At 37.8% G+C, this 18050-nt stretch overlaps 1 protein-coding gene across 1 annotated transcript in view; it reads right to left on the bottom strand.

The window, feature by feature from the left end:
- Positions 1-18050, bottom strand: part of CNTN1 (contactin 1) — a 211183-nt gene that overhangs the window by 69345 nt on the left and 123788 nt on the right. The window contains exon 3 of the mRNA XM_054631716.2: positions 6890-7022. Coding sequence (XP_054487691.1) covers positions 6890-7004 — 115 coding nt within the window. The 5' untranslated portion in view covers positions 7005-7022. The remainder of the gene's footprint in view (positions 1-6889; positions 7023-18050) is intronic.

The raw sequence follows: 18050 nt of genomic DNA on the forward strand, positions 1-18050 counted from the left end.
CATTACAGTACTAGAAGAAGACTGTTGCAGATAAAAAGCAACTTCCCTTTTGACTCCTAATCGATGGTAAATGGTAAAAAGTCACCGTTTGCCTTGATGACAGGAGCAGGTATAGAAGATACAGTTACACTGTGAAATATATAGTCAGACAACCTAATTTTTAAAAACTATTTCATGTAATGAAAATTCTTTAAAAGAAGCAAAGAAGAGCAGCTAGAAAGGCAGAGCTTTTAAACAACGGTCTGTTTTCTTTCATATTTTAAAGCACAACACAGTATAAAAATCTACATATTGCTAGACCAAAAGAAGAACCAATTTCAGACTGAAAAGGCAAGATTGACATACTTGCTCAGAGACTGGAATGACAAAGCCAGAAACCTGATGGCATGTTCTGTGCAGTTCTTAAATATGAGTACAGAATAACAACAGTCTCCAGCAGCAAATTGCCATATCATATGCAGCTGACTCTTCACCTTAGGACTCAAACGATGTTACAGAGCACTTAGGCATTTCATGGCATGCATTTTTAATGCTGCCAGCACTATTAATTATACTGAGTGAATGCCTGCTTCTCACACCTATCAAATGTGCTTTATAAAGGCACTTCTGTTGCAATCTATTATGAATCTGGTTTCAGGTGTCTGTCTGCACAGAGTAAGATGTGCACACTGAATTTCAGGTATGGCAAACAATAAATCTTTTATTCTCAGCCATAAGACCACACATGGACCAGTGATATGAAACAGCACATGGGAGAAAAGAGAAGAGAAAGGGGCTGTGAAAAGATCTGCAAGAATGTTCACACTTTAAGTGAAGTACCATGACTGTGGGACAAAGTTTGAAGAGTGACAAAGGGAAGACTAAGAGTACAAGGAAAAGCATCAGCTCACTGAAGTTGTGCCTACACGAAAAGGAAAAGTAGAGAAAGAAGAAAAAAATAGCTATATTAGGCAAACTGAGGATGTGACGAAGATCACATTTCCTATGTTTGGTTCCTGTTTTAGACAAGAGGATGGACTATCTGACCTCTCAAACAATGCCCAATGTTTTGGGTAGATTTCCTGTGATTTTTATTTGAAATTGGAGCAGAAGCTATCACCTGACTATTAGAGGCATTCTTCGGTGAATTCTGAAAACAAGACTCAGACCTTTCAATATTGCTAAAATGCATTAGGAAGTCTGTGAAAAGGTCAAGAAAATCTTTCCTCAACTGATGAGATTACGGACCCTGTATAAGAATCTTTCCCTCTGGAAGGTGGCCATATAATTCATTCTCCAAGTGACATATTCTAATGAGTCTCCTTCTTCTCTTTCTGTTTCCTGTACACCTATCTATTTCCTTGGCACTCAACATCGCCAAAATTGACTGTCTGAAACAGTTGCTGGATGTGATTATTGATCTACCTGCAAGTGTTGTATCCAGTTCCATATTTTAACATGAGAGAGAGACAAAGATCTGTTGACGTGGTGCATGGCTAGATTAACCTTGAGTGCTAAAGGGTGTTGCACATAAGAGCCCTGGAGTCATTCATTATCAGTTTAACTAAGTTGTCAGGCTCTGCATTAGCCTTCCAAGACCAGAAACCATTTGATATTTAGAAGTAGATCTGTTTTCAGTATGTCAGAGAAATGAGGACCCACCAGTGTCTGAGAAGCTCATGCTCAAAAACAAGATGGGAATGAACCAAAGTACCTCTACCGGGCATGCAGGAACACAAAATGGCACTTCCACATTTCTGAGCACTGTGATCACCAAACAAATTATGATTATTTAATTATGAATGTCAGACACTCAGCAGTAGCATGTAATGATCTTCTAACATCCAAGCAGGGACAAGGTAAACAGGCATTAAGTATATTCATCCACTTCTTTTTTGGAAGAAAATTATTATCTCTCTTTAGAAAATGTGAATAATTCTGTATGTTGTGATAAAAAGCTTTAAATAATGTAGATTCTAGCCTCCAGTTCAGAAATGCCTTTTTGAACCTACTGTTCTGGAAAATGTCCAAGCATGAATAATTTAAGGTTTGGGGGCTGGATTGTTTCTTTACTTCTCTAAATCATGTGGGAAAAGTTGTACTTGGCATTCATGGGAAGCTTATGTGCTGAAGCAGTAATGTGTTCATATTGAAAAAACTCATAACATAGTGTCACCCTGATGGAGAAGAGAGGGTAAGTGTAAGCCATCAAGATGCTAAAGGCAAATCATTTTCCAAGAGCCAGTCAGCCCTTAAACGTTAAAGGTAACCACACCAGCACTCCCACTTCACATCATATGAAAGATGAAGACTGTCTTTGGGAAAGCTGCCTCTATTTTTCTGGACTCAAAGGAGCAGGAGAATATTGAAGAGCCCCATAGTTAATGATGTAGTTTCTCCTTTACAACAAGTTTCAAGTACAGAAAGCTCCAGCCCCTGGCAGAGCAAGTTTCTCCACTTGTGCCGACCAGAGTACAGTTTTCTGGTCTTCTCATACTGCCAAGAGGAATGTGAGCCAATACTAATTATTGTATTTTAAACATGTTCCCATTTGTGTATTCACTATTTAAATTTTTAGGTGGTTCTCCCTTAAAAATCCAAATGTTAGTTAGGAAGTGACTGAAGACCATGTTGATCCTATGGGAAAGCCAGTGACCAGCATATTAGGGATGAAGCTAAAGTGCAGTTATCTTCCACAATCCCCCCACACAAGCCTTCCTGGTGCATATGAAATACTGGCAGAACTCAGAAATTCAGCATGCTAACAGCATCTCTATGTACTCATCAAAACAACTGTCTTGCACTGAGAGGCTCTGCTTCTTACTGGCTTTCTTGCTTTACCAGCCTTTCTCTTTTTCAGTTCCTAGTGATTTTTGGAAATTTGGCTGCCTAAAAAGCAGAAAAGTTTAGACATTTTCACCCCTGGACTATTGCCTCATTTTGCACATTTCAGGATAGTTTACTAGAGTCACTAGCTGCCTTCTAAGGCATGATCTGACCCAAACTCAGACACTCTCTGGCTCTGCACTATCAAATCCCAAGGTAAAAAGTAGAACATTTTATGAGAAACATATTATCAGGGGGACATTTTTCACTATTGACTGTTTTCATGGCCAAATGTAATCTACTATTCATTAAACACAATAAAATACAGGGTCTTTGCAGTTTTTGATTAGTCTTTTGAAAGAACAAAACAAGCTGTGGCTGAAGAACAGTCTTAATTCTTTTAGTGATAGATTAGAATCCCAACTGAAGACACACTTGAGTTCACTGTATTACCTGGGAAATAGTGGATGACAGAAAAGTTTGAAATTCAGACTTAGCAACTGAATGTAAAGAGGAGTCAAAGGTAACTTGGAAGTGCATTGGAGAAATGTCAGGGGGAAGTGGAGAAGAGTCAAAATATTATCAGTAATAGGCATGAAATAACTTTTTTGGCAGTGGACTGACAATCACTGACACGTTCCCTGAGGAGTGGTTTGCTGCTCTCATTTGCCTTGCACTACATAAAGTGCACTCTGAAAAGCAACTCTTGTAACAACTGTCTGTTCCTTCAGTAAGTGGAGACCGAATTATTTATGGCTTTTTCACCAGTTTATATCTGCAAGACTACATTTCAAGCACTAATTTACCTGGAAAAGAAATAGTGCTCCTGTCTCATTGCAGAAGATGATCTCTGCCTATACCTCTGATGCCTGTACCTCTGATCCATAAAATCTTTGCTTCCTTTCAGTTAAATAAGTGCACATTCACCACTGATGAGAAACGGCCAGTCAATGCAACAGTTCTCAATTTCTGCCTCTAATTACCACAAAACAGAACTGGCTAAAAAATCAAGGTGTTTACTCCAAAGCAAACTCTAAAATTCTAAAAACATATGTATTTCACTTGGGGAATTTTTTTTAATTTCCTGCTGTGAAAAAAAGAACAATTTTAAAACAAATAAAACCCCTCAGCTTTTAGAGTCTCAGAATCCCTGTCCTCTCTTCAGGCCCAATTCTAAACATCTCAAGTCAGTGCAGCTTCAGGTTGCTGGCTCTCTGTTTCCCGAACACTTCTAGCTGTTAAACTCTGAAGGCTCTCAACGCTCAGTCAAATACTTGCAGGTTTTTTGGCTGGTATCTTTGAACTTGGGGACACCCATAGGATGAGACTTCTCAAAACAATTTATCTGCAAGCTATCACTTTCCTGGGTCCAGAGCAGTTAATGTAATAGTAGGTCTGTTTAGGAAGCATGGATTGCAAAAACCTAGACTACAGAGTCACAGACAAGCTTGCCAAAGGCAATTTATAGAGTAGAACCACCTAGAACTGCAGATCCAGCAGCACAGAAGGCAAGAGGAGACAAATATACATCCAGAGAAAGTGTGTTTTGGTAAAAGGTGTTAAAACAACTTCTTAAATACTCTGCTTTCAATATCTGCTTCCAGTTACCTTGCCTCTTCACTCTGGAACTTGGTCTGTCTTGCTATTTTAATGAGAACTCATGATCTTTACTCAAAAACTGTCCCCAGTTTACACATCCTCCATTACTGCTGACATTGCCAGCATTCCCCTTGATAACATCCTGTGTGAAAGAGCACCTCCTAGAACTTCATCACTCTACTTGTGCTCCTTCTTTCTCTTCAGTATCTTTCAATTTTTAACCACACTGAGAACACTTCCAAGCAACCTGTTATATTTCATCTTGGTTGCAGATACATATTGCATACTGCAGATACACATTTTCTGGATACAATGGCATTTTCATTGCCAAGACATACATTCAAGACAATTAAGCCTGACTGCCAGCAGCTCTCAAACCCATTTGAAATAAGAAACCCTCCAGTAAGATTCAAGTGCTGGGGCTGAGCAAAGACTGCAACATCAGATTTATATAACCTAGATGGGTGCCATAAACCCTAGATGATAGAAGCAGATTTTCTCTCCACTCGAAAGGTTATTTAATGATTTATACAAATTTATTGATTTAATGATTTATGCGAAGTAGAGCAGGTCCGGGAGCAGAGAGTATGTGCACTACTCAGCCTTGCAGTAATACACTGGCAGTAACAAACACCCTCTGATTATATAAAACTAGGAGTCTTCCACACTGGAGAGCAGTGCCATACCTTTAGAGATGGTCAGAGGTCTTAACTTTGGCTTTGATGAAAAATGCAAGCAAGTATTTATTCCATACCAGGAGATAAGTTAGGAAATGTGTTTGAATGGTAACAGCACGATTAGAACCTGCCCTGGATTCACAATCCTCCACACCAATGGCTCCCATCTTGTTTGTGGGAATCTAAGAGTGCCAAGAACAACAGCCCAGTGAGAGATCAAACGAGCCTTGCTATGGCAGTGCCAGTGTGTCCTCATGCTGCACATGGTGTCATGACAGCCCACTCTGCTCTTCCTATGTCACTTAGTTGTTACCCTCACAGTTCACGACCTCCCAATGCCATTTTCAGGAACTTGCCTGCAGCTTCATTCTGGTGCCAAGGTTTTGTTCACTAATGGGCAAAAACGTGATGTGCAAAATACACAATAACATTAATAATTCAATCCTGCCTGTCAAGAAATTACCTGAACATTTGTTCTCCTTGATTGACTCACCCCTTTTATCAACCAGTGTCCACACTTGTTTGGCTGCTGTAGTTGATTGTTTTGTTTGTCAACAGGTCCAGAGCAAAATCACATGTGTAACGTTACCAATAGCACTTCATAGTCTTTTCTTTATTATTATTTTATTCTTTCAGGAAAAGCCCAGTATTGAATTAAAGTGGTGAGTTTAAAGTTTTAATTTTGGTGCTAGCAGCAAGCCTCATATCTTAACAGAGAAAAATTCTCTTGAAACGCACAGCAAATATATTGTGAAGGTATTGACTTTTATCAGGCATCAGTAAATCCTCCATCAAACTCAGATGTGGACTGAAGAACATCATTCAAAACCACAGAGTAAAGTAACGTTCCTGCTAAACCAGAAATCATTCCTGCGAGCTCTGGACTGATTTCTTAAAGGCAATGAGCTAACATCACAGTCTAAATCAGATTTTTGGACTCAGTAATAAGGAATATGGTCCCATGGAAGTGAAATTAGGGCAATGCCTGAAATGACGTCCCAGATTAAGCAGTCTGTGACCCTCAAAGTAGGGAAGGATCTAAAGCCTAGCTTGAAATTAACCAAAACATCAGTACACAACGTTTGCACTTTTCAAATATTGGTGGATATTTTATACATGCTGTGTTTACACTAACATAAAAATTCATCCCAGCAACTAAAACTCAGCATTCACTTGAATTGGCATGGAAATCTGAAACAAGCTTTAGAAATCTCAAAGTTGTTTGGAACAGTTGGAATTTTGCCTTTTCACAGACCTCCCTCTATCTCTTAAAATGGAACCAAAATTTCAATTGCAAATATTTATCTAAATGCAGATGCTAGAAATATGACTCCAGAATGTTTTATTATTTATGGCCCCTCTATTTGTGAAAGAAAAAAAAAAAAAAAAATTAGAGTCAGAATATGCAGAATTACCCCCCGTATTATGAAAAACTACCACTACACTGGGCTTCTGAAAAATTATGAATCTTAGATGGTGTCAAGAATTTTGTTTTTCATTATTCTAAACATGTTGATCATCTGTGCACAAAAGACAATTGATATACTTTTTATAAGCTAGAGAAAGATTTCATTCTGTAAATCAAATTAGACAATGCCAAATTTAAAGTCCAGCTCTGTCTTTCTTCAAACTTTTTATTATGGCAGCCATTCTAATAAATATGCTTCCTGCCAGTTTCATTGTTCATATTTAGTAATTTGTTGTATCAGCACAAATAAATTAAAGCCATAAAAACATTCTAATTGTCATGGAAACACATAAAACTAACAACAGTTACTTAAAGGAAATAACACAGGAGATTGTCTTACCTACTGCCAGGGAGAAGACAAAACAGGGTGTAATAAGATGATAAATGAAAAACCAAATGGTTATCTTCTGTTCGGCCATCATCTCAAAAGGAATTGTGCACTTCAGTACCATCATTCAGAGAACTTAAAAAGTCTGTTACAGAGAAAGAAGAGAGAGTCAATAACTCTGACATAAGGCTTTATCTCATATCACATTTGGCCTGGCAGTTGATGTGACTAAACTGAATACTTAAGAGTTGATATAGGAGAGAATCTTTTGAATAATAAATGCATCATCAGAATTTCTGGACCAAATTAATTATATCTATTATTCAGAGAGCACTCTGTTTCAGAGTACTCAGATGTTCTGGTGATGGTATAATATGGTAAATGTTAAAACTGAACATCCTTTTTTACACTTCTCTTCTCTATTCTATACAGAATCCTCTATCTCAGTAAATACTACATTTCAACTCATGCCTCCAAAATCTGTAAAAAAGACTACAGTGAAACTAAAGTCCATGCATCTCTTTCAGATTCATTTTGTCTAGTTATCACCATTTTAAACCTTTAATATACAATTAATGGTCTTTCACAAAAGTGGCTATATTTTTCATGAGTTTCCTTTTAAATACTGAATATAATCATTATTGCTATGTTGTTTTCAAAGGTTTCTCTTTTCCATTTGGGAGAAACTCTGCCTGTATATATACTAAAAGCAAGCTAAAAAAGCATGCAGCTTCTTTTGAATATTCTAAGATTTTATAAATTATTTTTCAGACACTTCTGTAAGATTTGTTACTACTTCAAATCAGAATATTTTGCCAGTTTTTTCTTGCTGGGGACTATTATTTCTTTAGAGAAATGTGCCATCATGTTTTCAGTGTGCAATTCTCTAGGTTTTTTTTTTATGGATTTCTTGTCACAAATACATAAACACATCCTTTATATCCATCACACCTTTTTCTTGCTTCTTGATTGGTTCTCCTCTAGCACTCATTAAGAACTTCACACAAAGCAAGGCTTCCAGCTTATCACTGACAGATTATTGTATCTCAGACATATGCTGCTATCATCCAGTCCCCTCAGTATATTCATTTTGTTACTATTTCATTATAGAATATGCTTATACTTACTTAAACACCCTTCACTAATAAGCATCCCAGAACATGGTGCATGCTAAAAAAAAGAAGACTTATAGATGAGGGACATTATTTAGTGGTAGACTTGAGCAGTTCTGGGTTAGCAGCTGGACTCAATCTCAAGAGATCTTTTCCAATATAAATGACTCTATGATTCTAATATTGCATTGTCATTTTTAGCAAGGTGTTGTCTCAATGCTCCTGCTTTCCAGCCTCCCATGCCAGGAATTGACACTGACGTCCACCTTTCACCATGATACTTGCCCTTTCCATGTCAAAATTTTTACTTAATTGTTCATTTCCAAAAGCCAGATATTTTAGATCTTGTTTTGAAACTGTCCCATTTCCCACCTCCAACACCAAGAAAGGGGCAATTTTAAATGACAAAGCACAAGTACAAGTACACTTGACTCCCTAAGTATGGTCAGGATAAATCCTGCCCTTATTACAGAGAGCCTCTCATCTGAGCTGCTGCCAGACATGCCTGCTGCAATGTATGTGTCTCATGTCTCCCCCTGGGGTGGCTAGGAATGTGTCTGGGCCACTGGGGCCTTTTACTTCTCCCCTCTTTCTCCGAATAATGCTAAGATGTTCATTTGAACATGCCTCAAACAGTGAACTTTCCTTAAAACAGAGTTTCAAGAGTGTTTTGATAAACTCATAATGCAGGAAAATGAGGAGAAATATCACAAGAAAATCTGCTGGCTCAGAAAGTACAGGAGCTGTTGCATGTCACATTTTTCCCTTTTTTAAGCAGAGTAAATCCTTGATAAAAAGTTAAAAGCTATATGACCCTACAGTTATGGCTGTTACATGAAAACTGTGTTCAGCAAAAGACCAACAAGAGTTAAACAGTGATTCCCCAGAACTGAGATTTATTTAGAAATATTCCCTAGAAAAAGGCTCTTAGATTGGCAACAAACACATATGCTTACTATAGCTGGATCCAAGGAGAAAGACTTACTAAACGTCTTTACGTCCCCACTTCTGTTGGCACTGAAGTTTCTTTAGATTCTGTCACACAAAGGACATCCACAACTATTTCAGGCATCTACCTTGACCAGTGTATGAACTACTGCGTGTGATTCATCCAGAAGGCAGTGGTAGGTTTGATCAAGAAATGACTTTCTATACTTTTCCAGCAGCCACGCCCAGACTATGACATCCTTACAATATGACACTGCCTGGCCTGAAACATTTGTTTCCAAATGACATGAGTAAAGTGCATAGTTATGGTGAAATAATGCACATAATTAAATAGCAAGGAAACAGGAATTCTTTAGGGAACAACGGTAATTACACAGCAGCTCATGATGATAATAACTGTGTTCAAGTGTATTGATAGAGGAGACTGTTAAAAGCACTGTGTTCTCTGACATTATAGTCAGAGAGGGAAGATCCCTCCTCCCTCTCTTCAGCAGAATTTAGGTTTGATTTTGGAAAGATACAATGTCCTCTAGTTCCCCAAAAATCCCTTTTTGCAGGCTCAGGAAAAAAAAATGGTTTCAACAATGGCTCCAATTGCAGTAAATAAGAATTGTGTCAGTAAATGCTATAAATACTTCATTTTATTCCGAGACAAAAATATCCACCCTGCCAGGATTTAAATCCTTTCCCTACTCTCACTTGTTTCGGCTGAGTGGGTTCTGTATATACAGCACAGCCATCCCTCCTGATTCATCTCAGCTTGTGGGTGAGAAGCTGTTTCACATCGCTCGGCTGCATTTTGGCAGAGCTGGCTGCTATGAGATGAGATAGCACGCAGGTTATTGCTGTGTGTGTGTCAGGTGGTAGAGCTGTGCTCAGTGTTACCAGCCAGCTGCCCAAGGAGTCATCCCAGCAGAGCTGAGGTAGCAGCACTGGTGCCAGAGGCAGCACTGTGGGCTGCAGTGCTCAGGCAGCACAATCTGCTCTTGCTCTACAGCTCTCAACCTTTTTTCTTTGCAGATTGCAGAGTGAGAGGGATATTGCTGCCTAACTAAAAATCATTCCTGAACAAATGAACAGCTGAGTCACTTTTCTTCTCTAAAAAAGCACAGTGTGTCTACATACCTAGACATACATCATTCAGTCTGCACAGTACACTTTCCTTCTTCTTCCAAACAAACCATCACAATTTCAGAAAACAAGTAAGACACTTTAAAAACATGTATTAAAATAAGCAGGCATTTAAATGCAACCATGCCATGTTTAATTACTAACTAATGCTCATTAACACACTTAGGTCCCTTTCTACTGTACAGTTTCCCAAAAGAACCAGTCACCACTACAGCACCTTTGCTAGATTCAAAAAAACCAAGTTCTGGTGAGCTGTCTGGAGTGCAATGCCCAAAGGAGGTGGAAAAAACTGGGGCATTGGCTGCTGAATGAGAAGCACATTGAATTTTGAACACAGGGACCTGCCAGAGTGCTTCTGGAGGCCTGCAGTGTCTTGTGATTCTTCATTAGGATGAGTTGTGTTCCCAGGACACAAGGGTAAACCTGTCTCTCTACAATATCCAAGTGTAAGGATTCTTTAATCTCTCAAAATGCACTTTAGGAAAATGCCTACATTTTCTGCCATATCCTGTGTGGCTTTCTTCAGATCTTCAGTGCACTTTGGCATTTATTTAAGAAAAAAAGACACCTATTTTACAGCTATGGAAGCAGACAGTGTTTTCCATCACTTCCCCGCTAAATGCAGATGACATCATTGTTTTGCAAGGACAAAAAGCATTTATAGGGTAGACACAAAAAGAAATTACAAACAGCAGGTAATTGAACTCAGTTGAATAAAGATTTTCAAGATCAAAGGCAGCACAAACAAGGTACATAATCTACCAGATTTGAAATCAAGAAGGGATAGGGATAGACAGGGGACAGCAGAGCAACAGTAGGGGATGTTGAAGGGGTGAAGAGGAGACAAAGATCTCAACACTACAGAGGGAAGGAATGCCATGTAGGACATTAGGATCTGTGGGAAGATGGAAACAATAAACCAACCCAAAAGGGTTGTTAGAAAAGAAGGCAGAGAGGGAAAGTGAAGGAGATATAGGTAGATAAAGGTGTATGAGAAATACCAGTTGCCTCTGGCAGTAAATGTCAACATTTAGCATGGAAGAGCTTTCCTGAACATTGCCTGCCAAGGCTTTCAGTGTGGGAGCAGCATGATTGTCAGCCCCTGACATCCACTCCAGGCTCCAGGGAGGAACCCCAAGTGCTGAAGGGGAAGAGAGGGAGCAGAAGAAAGTGTTTAGGAGCTCTGGCATGGTACACTTAGCTGGAAGAGGTAAATCAAGATGCTTGTTATGATCCTCATTTCCTGGTATATTATGATAATTATAGACATTCAAGTTTCAGAATTGGTAGAGATTCTGTCCAGATTAGACTGTAAATAGATACAACAATCTAGAAGAAATGTGTGGCTCTCTACCCTTTTTCAAAAAATGAATATATATAATTGCAATAATTCACTCGCAAATTAACACAGTGGCAAGTTATAATCAAAGTCTTTTAGGAGTCACACAATACTTCAGCCAAATCAGTGTTTTGTATTTGTTTTTACTTCAGACTCTTTCAGTGATTTTTGCAATCATGTAATTGCTCCTCGTCTTTATTTTCTTAACGGAGTTGACATTTTCTTCTATGATAAGTAACTCCTCACAAATCTTATTAGTTGCTCAGTATGTAGAAATACCACAAAATGTTTTAATTAAAAAAAACAATTATGTACATTGCATATTATTTATTATATCACTTTTTGTCCTTTTCTGCTATTTTGGCCCTTGCAAATTAATTTCGTGATCAATTAACAAGTTCTGAAAATCTGGGTAAAAATGTGCCATTAAAAAGGGCACTGAATCTTATTCACAAGTCTGGCTTCTCAACCATCACCCATGCACAATCCAATTTACTTCTGAAGTCAATGCTTTAGCCACTAGCATTTATAGCTTTCTCTATTACTGGAAAAGTGATGACAGTCAAGTTGCTTGCCACTGCACAGATTTTTCTCATTCCAGTGGTCTGGGATTGCTGTAAGCAAAGTTCCAAACCAGCCCTCTTACAGCACTGCTGCATCAGCAAGAGATTTTTTGTGTTAGCTGGCTCTCACTTAGGAGTCCAAAAGTGACTTTAGTCCCCTTCAATAAAGGCTTGTAGAAATACTTCATTTCCTTATGATTTCTATAATTATAATCTTTGTTTTTGACAGATTTCTTCAAGTGAAAACAGAATCTCAAATCCACCGCTCACAATACTGCCCACCGGCCCAAACAGTCCATCATCAACAGTCGTGCTTCTAATATTTTCCACTTCATCCTATATAAAGAATATAGCTACACTCTCCCTTTCACATGAATGAAATCCAGCTAAAAAGCACATCAATTTGATTGCCCATAAGTAAGATACTCTTCTTGAACAGAATTTACAATTTCAAGGACAATATGCAATGACATAACAAAAAAGCACAAAGTTGGAGCAACATGCAGGCTAATTTTTCCCCTCCAATAACTTCATGCTTTTTAACTGTTTACTGGTGCCAAGTAACCAATAATGAAAAAAAATTAAAACAAACCCAGAATAAGTTTACTAATATATTTTAACAGGCTAAATTAGCCAGTGATTCTATCACTACTGGATAACCAGCTCTGGGATTTTGTTTAATAAACATTGACTTGGAATAGAAAAAACCAGTATCTTGGAGGTGATCTGGAATTTAATACCATCTGGAATTAAATCTGGACAAAGATGATACGGAAGACAAGAAGGGATTCTTCAACTGCACCAAAAACAAAAGGTAAAAAAAGGATATAATGTGGGTCCATTGCTAAATGGAGTGGGAACACTGGTTACATGAGGATGCTCAAAGAAAGCTGATGGACATCTTAACAAGGCTGCTTGGAATTATCTTTGAAAGGCTGTGGTGATCAGAAGAGGTCCCTCAGGACTGGAAGAAAGCAAAGGCCACTCTGGTCTTCAAAAAAATCAGCCTCACCTCAATCCTCAGAAAGCTGATGAAGTGCCTCATTCTGGAGGCCATCTCTAGCCACACAGATGACAAGATAGCAATCAGGAGTAGACAAGGAACATTCCTTAAAGGAAAATGATGCCTGACCAACCTCATTACCTTCTACAATAAAATAACTACCTGGATGAATGAGGACAGAGCAGTGGGTGTTTTCTAGCTCAACTTCAGCAAGGTTTTGAACACGTCTTGCACCATCCTCATAGGAAAACTCCAGAAGTGCAGGCTGGATCAGTGGACAGTGAGGAGGATTGAGAACTGGCTGAACAGCAGATCCCATAGTATCATAAGTGGCAGAGGGTTTAGCTGGAGTCCTGTCACTAGTACTCCACCCAGTATGGTTTAACATATTCATCAGTGACTTGGATGAAGATGCATCCTCAGTAAGTTCACTGACAACACAAACCTGACAGGAGGGCTGATACCCCAGAGTGCTGTGAGCCCTTCAGAAGGGCCGCAGCACGTTACAGAGATAGACAGAGAAGAGTTGTCTGAAACTCAATGAAGGCAAATGCACTTCCTGCACTTGAGGAAGAATGCACCAACACAGGCTGCATCATCCTTCCCATTTTCATTGTTCTCTCTGTTTTGTCTGTTATTTTGTCCTCATAGTTTACACAACTAATAATATGTCTCATTTTTCTTACTTGCATCCACTGATTCATTATGAATCAACATTAATTTTCTTCCCTACAAGGGCCTTAGAGCAGTTACAGCTCAGCTAACCAACACCTCTGTAATGAAGGGTCATCTGGTAATACTCTTACAAACATATATTTTCAGGGACATTAATCATCTTCTAATTTGTGGTAAGCTCAACAACTCATCTTAACCATTAATCATTAATACAGTTTAGTTACTTTTCTTTAGGCAGGTGCAAAAACATAATTTGAAATACTTTCAGATCATGAAGTCTTCCTTTGTGGTACTTACACACTGTTTAATTCTCACATCAGCAACATAGGGTCAGACAGACAGTCCCTATCCACACTGTTTGCTCTATCAGCAACTGGTTGCTCTTTCTTCTAAGGTAATAAATAAGAAAAAGATCACTTACTACTATCATAACTCACAGGCATTACTCACTTTTCTGAAAGCTTGCTGTAAGGGCTTTGCTGCTTAAAGACTTCCTGGTAAAATATTTCAGCAACAAAAATCAATAAATCTCCTTCCAAGTCCTGAGCATCCTGCAGAACAGCATACTAGTCTGTTCCCATATGTACACTTGCACAAGCTTCCACTTGTGTCTTAAAGACCAAGCAGTTTAAATTTGACTCCAAGGTAACCAAACATACCCAAGTCTCTAAAATCAGCATGAAAAAACATCAGCCACTAATACAAATAAATATCCATTACTAAAACTGGGTATTTCTTCATGATAATAGAGATCTTTTAGGTTACTTTGGCCAATAACTTTTAAGGGACAAAACACATTAACTTCTTAAGAAAAATTAGATGTATAATTGATGTTCTTTTTTTGAGCTTTAAATTTTGTTAAAGTTTATAAAAGAAAAAAATACTAATCAGAACTTTATATTGAAATTAAATCTTTAAGAGATCCATTTCTAAGAAAAAAATCATTTTATGTTTCAGAAAAATGAAATGAAGACTGTATAAATATCTTTATCATGCTCTTGGCATTTTCATTTGATTTTCACATTTTCTTGAACTTAGTAATACCTTGTTATTCATCAGTAAATGGAGATATTGAATATACGTGATTCATTCCAGTAAGTTCACAGCAGATATATTTATATACATAAAAATTTAACAGTTTATCCATATAATCTGCAACTCAGGACACCCTATAACATACTACTTATTATACAGCCAAGGACAAGCTCAGTGGGAGATTTCATCTTCAAAATGCATGTTTCCTAGCAACTCTCTTGAAATCAGAGTAGCATTTTTAAAATTTACATCAATCACTTGGAACTGTTGAGAATCCTTAAAAACATCTCTTTCATCCTATGAATAAACAGTTTGAATCAGACTAGCAGCTGCAAAAAGGAGAAAAAAGGAAAATCAATTCAATGTTTACTAGAACTTGCTGGTGGATTTTGGAACAATACATTATTTGTGCCTTTTGGTTTTAAGCTTACACATTTCAGAACAGATGTTGGTGAGATCCATTGGTGTTTTTTATAGGTTTGAGCTGCCATCACCATTTCTAAGATCCTCTGTGTTTTAAAGACTACTTTTCAAGGATACATACTCATGAGGTAGGCTTAGCTGTGCTCTGAAGATTTTAGCAGACAAGGAATGATTTCATTCTATTGGTTTCATGACCTACAACTAAAGCATTGTTTCTGTCGTCTTCAGATTTTTGGGGAGGAAAAAAAGAATAAAACTAATTCTTTTGAAAGCTTTTTTTTTCCTCCTAATTGTCAGTTGATACTTTTAATACAAGCTACCTATCAATGCCAGTAGAGCCTCAGAGGCACACAGCATGTATAGAAATCCCTCCTAAGTCAACAAGGAGGGACACAAGGACATATAGCATCAGAACAGCCTTTGGAAATCCCTGTGCCAAAACCACTACATCTGACGTAAGAAATCATATTTTCCCAAAGCTAGTCAGAATCTTGATCTCATGATTGCACTTAGATTAAATCAAGGTGGATCAAGGAAGAGAATAGACAGGAAAATGCGCAGGCAAAGGGACAAAGGGTCTGGTTGTGACTCTTCTAGGTGACAGGTCCCCATTCTGTGCACACGTGTGTGGACAGACACACAGGTGCACACCACTGGGATGGGACCAGGAGTCCAGGTCCCTGTGGTGGCAGCAGCAGAAGACAACAGAATGTGTCAGAGTCTGAGTGGTGGCTGTCTCATCTTGCAGCAACTCCATGTTTTTCCATGCAAAGGAATAGTCCCCCCAGACAGAATTAAACAACTGCCTACAGGTCCTGCACAGCTAATCTGTATTTACTGCATTTCTGACATGGCCCAGACATGGCCTCCAACAAGGGGGCTTTCCCTGTTTAGGAGCTTCTCACAAAACAGGTATGATGAAAACTGAAGTAAATGATACCTGAAAAAGATAATCCTTTCAAAACAGGAATCGTACCAGTTTTAAATAATTGTTCTGACTTGAAATATGAGAAAGTATGTAGTAGTGTAAGGGCTCTATGCTTACTACTCCTGCTTTTCAGCACTGAAGAGAGTTCAAACATACCATGTCTTTGCTTAAAACTTACACAGTGAATAGGCATGGTAATTTTATTAATTTTCCCTATTATGACCTAACGTTTTCATTTTTGGCCAAAGAACAATACCTCCTAATTCCTGATTTTCAACTTCTGGATAAAAGAATTATTATTATTATTATCATCATTATTAAATTTTTCCAATTATTTAGGTTTATCTAGAGGTTATATATGACCAAACTGTTCAACAAGCAAGGTTGACCATTCAAAGTGCACTCTTAAGTACTCCTACAATATTAACATTCTGATTTTTCATTGTCTGGTACCGCAATTGAAGGGCAAGAAACCCATTACCTGAGAAAAAGAAAAGCATACAATCACCTGCAGACACTGTTCTACCCAGTAAAAGCAAAGTAATCAGCATATATTCTAATATCTCTGGTGATATGCTAGTGGATCTACAAATTCTGCTTTAATCCATTAACTTTTACACATACTTTCTATCATGCCTGCCTTTGTCCTTCTTCCTTGACCTTTTCCCCAAAGTGCTCAACTTTTCTTAATTGATCTAATTAAAATGGAGAGGTGTAAGGTACTTTTCACATTCAATTTATTTGTAAAAAAAATTTGATAAAATTACCTCCAGATGTACAGCTGAAATGAGAAGAGAGCAGACAAAGTGTTACTCACAGCAACCAATACCAGAAATTAAATAGCATCATTACCTTCATTGCAATCTCTGTGCTTTCATACTGATGGAGATATGAGAACACAGTTTAGCATGTGAAAGAATATTTTTTCAAAAGGCTATGTGAAGGATGATGCTATTTTTAGTGATCCAGAACTGCTGTATATCACATTCTATGGTCTGCTAGTGTATCAGTAAAATGCATCATTATAGTAACACAAATGTAGGCATTTAGTATTTCCATTTCTCAAAATATTGCAATAAATCACCTTTTAAATGTACAATGTTTGTTCTGTAACATTCTTTGGGGGTATTTGCCTTTTTTTGGTAAAAAAAAAAACCAACAATTTCCACTACAGTAACAGCAATATGAAAAAAAACTTTTAGTGGAGAAAATGACTATAAAATATTCAATATACACAATTAAACTAACCAGGCATTTTGCATCACAGTTTTATATATCACCTTTCTCTTCTTATAAGAGAGTACCTACAGAGTAGCTCTAGGTCACAGCACAGATAGCTTCTGTGCTGATGGTATAACAGAAAAGCCCTTTTATAAAACATTGAAAATTGACAATAAGTCAGTATTATCTTAGATATGCCTTCTTACATTATTAATTGCTTTGGTCACTTATTTTAATGCTGTAATCTGTCTTTCCCTTCAAAGCAAACACAGAAGTGCAAGGGCAATTTTGAAGAGCTAAGATTTCAGTATTTGTGATCCAACACATGATTTAAAGTTCAAACTCTTGCAGATCATTCTTTGGACTCTTCAGCAGAAACATGACAATGACAGGAGCATCCAGTCCTTTGTCAGTATGGCATACTGGCACTGAAGGATTTAGGCAGAAGCATGGCAGAACAAAGGAAATAACATGATGGTTTAGGACCCCATGGACCAAGGTTAGGGTTCTATGGGAATGAAGCGTTATCAGATTATTATGAACAGATGAGCTTTGGAAGACATGCAGCAAACTTCACTCCAGGAGGCACGAGATCCCCTAACAGAGCATGTACCAAAGAAGTGAGAAATAATGTACATTAATATAACCCTTTCTTGTACATGAGAATTGAATGAAAGCTAGATTTTTCCTGGTATACATGGGCAAACTCGTCTTTGTCTATGACTAGTATAACATGGTCAAAACCAGATTTTTTTGATACAGGCAAAAAGAAAAATTCTCTTCATCTCTGATCTC

Source organism: Agelaius phoeniceus, chromosome 5, assembly GCF_051311805.1.
Source record: "Agelaius phoeniceus isolate bAgePho1 chromosome 5, bAgePho1.hap1, whole genome shotgun sequence".
NCBI classification, from domain to species: domain Eukaryota; kingdom Metazoa; phylum Chordata; class Aves; order Passeriformes; family Icteridae; genus Agelaius; species Agelaius phoeniceus.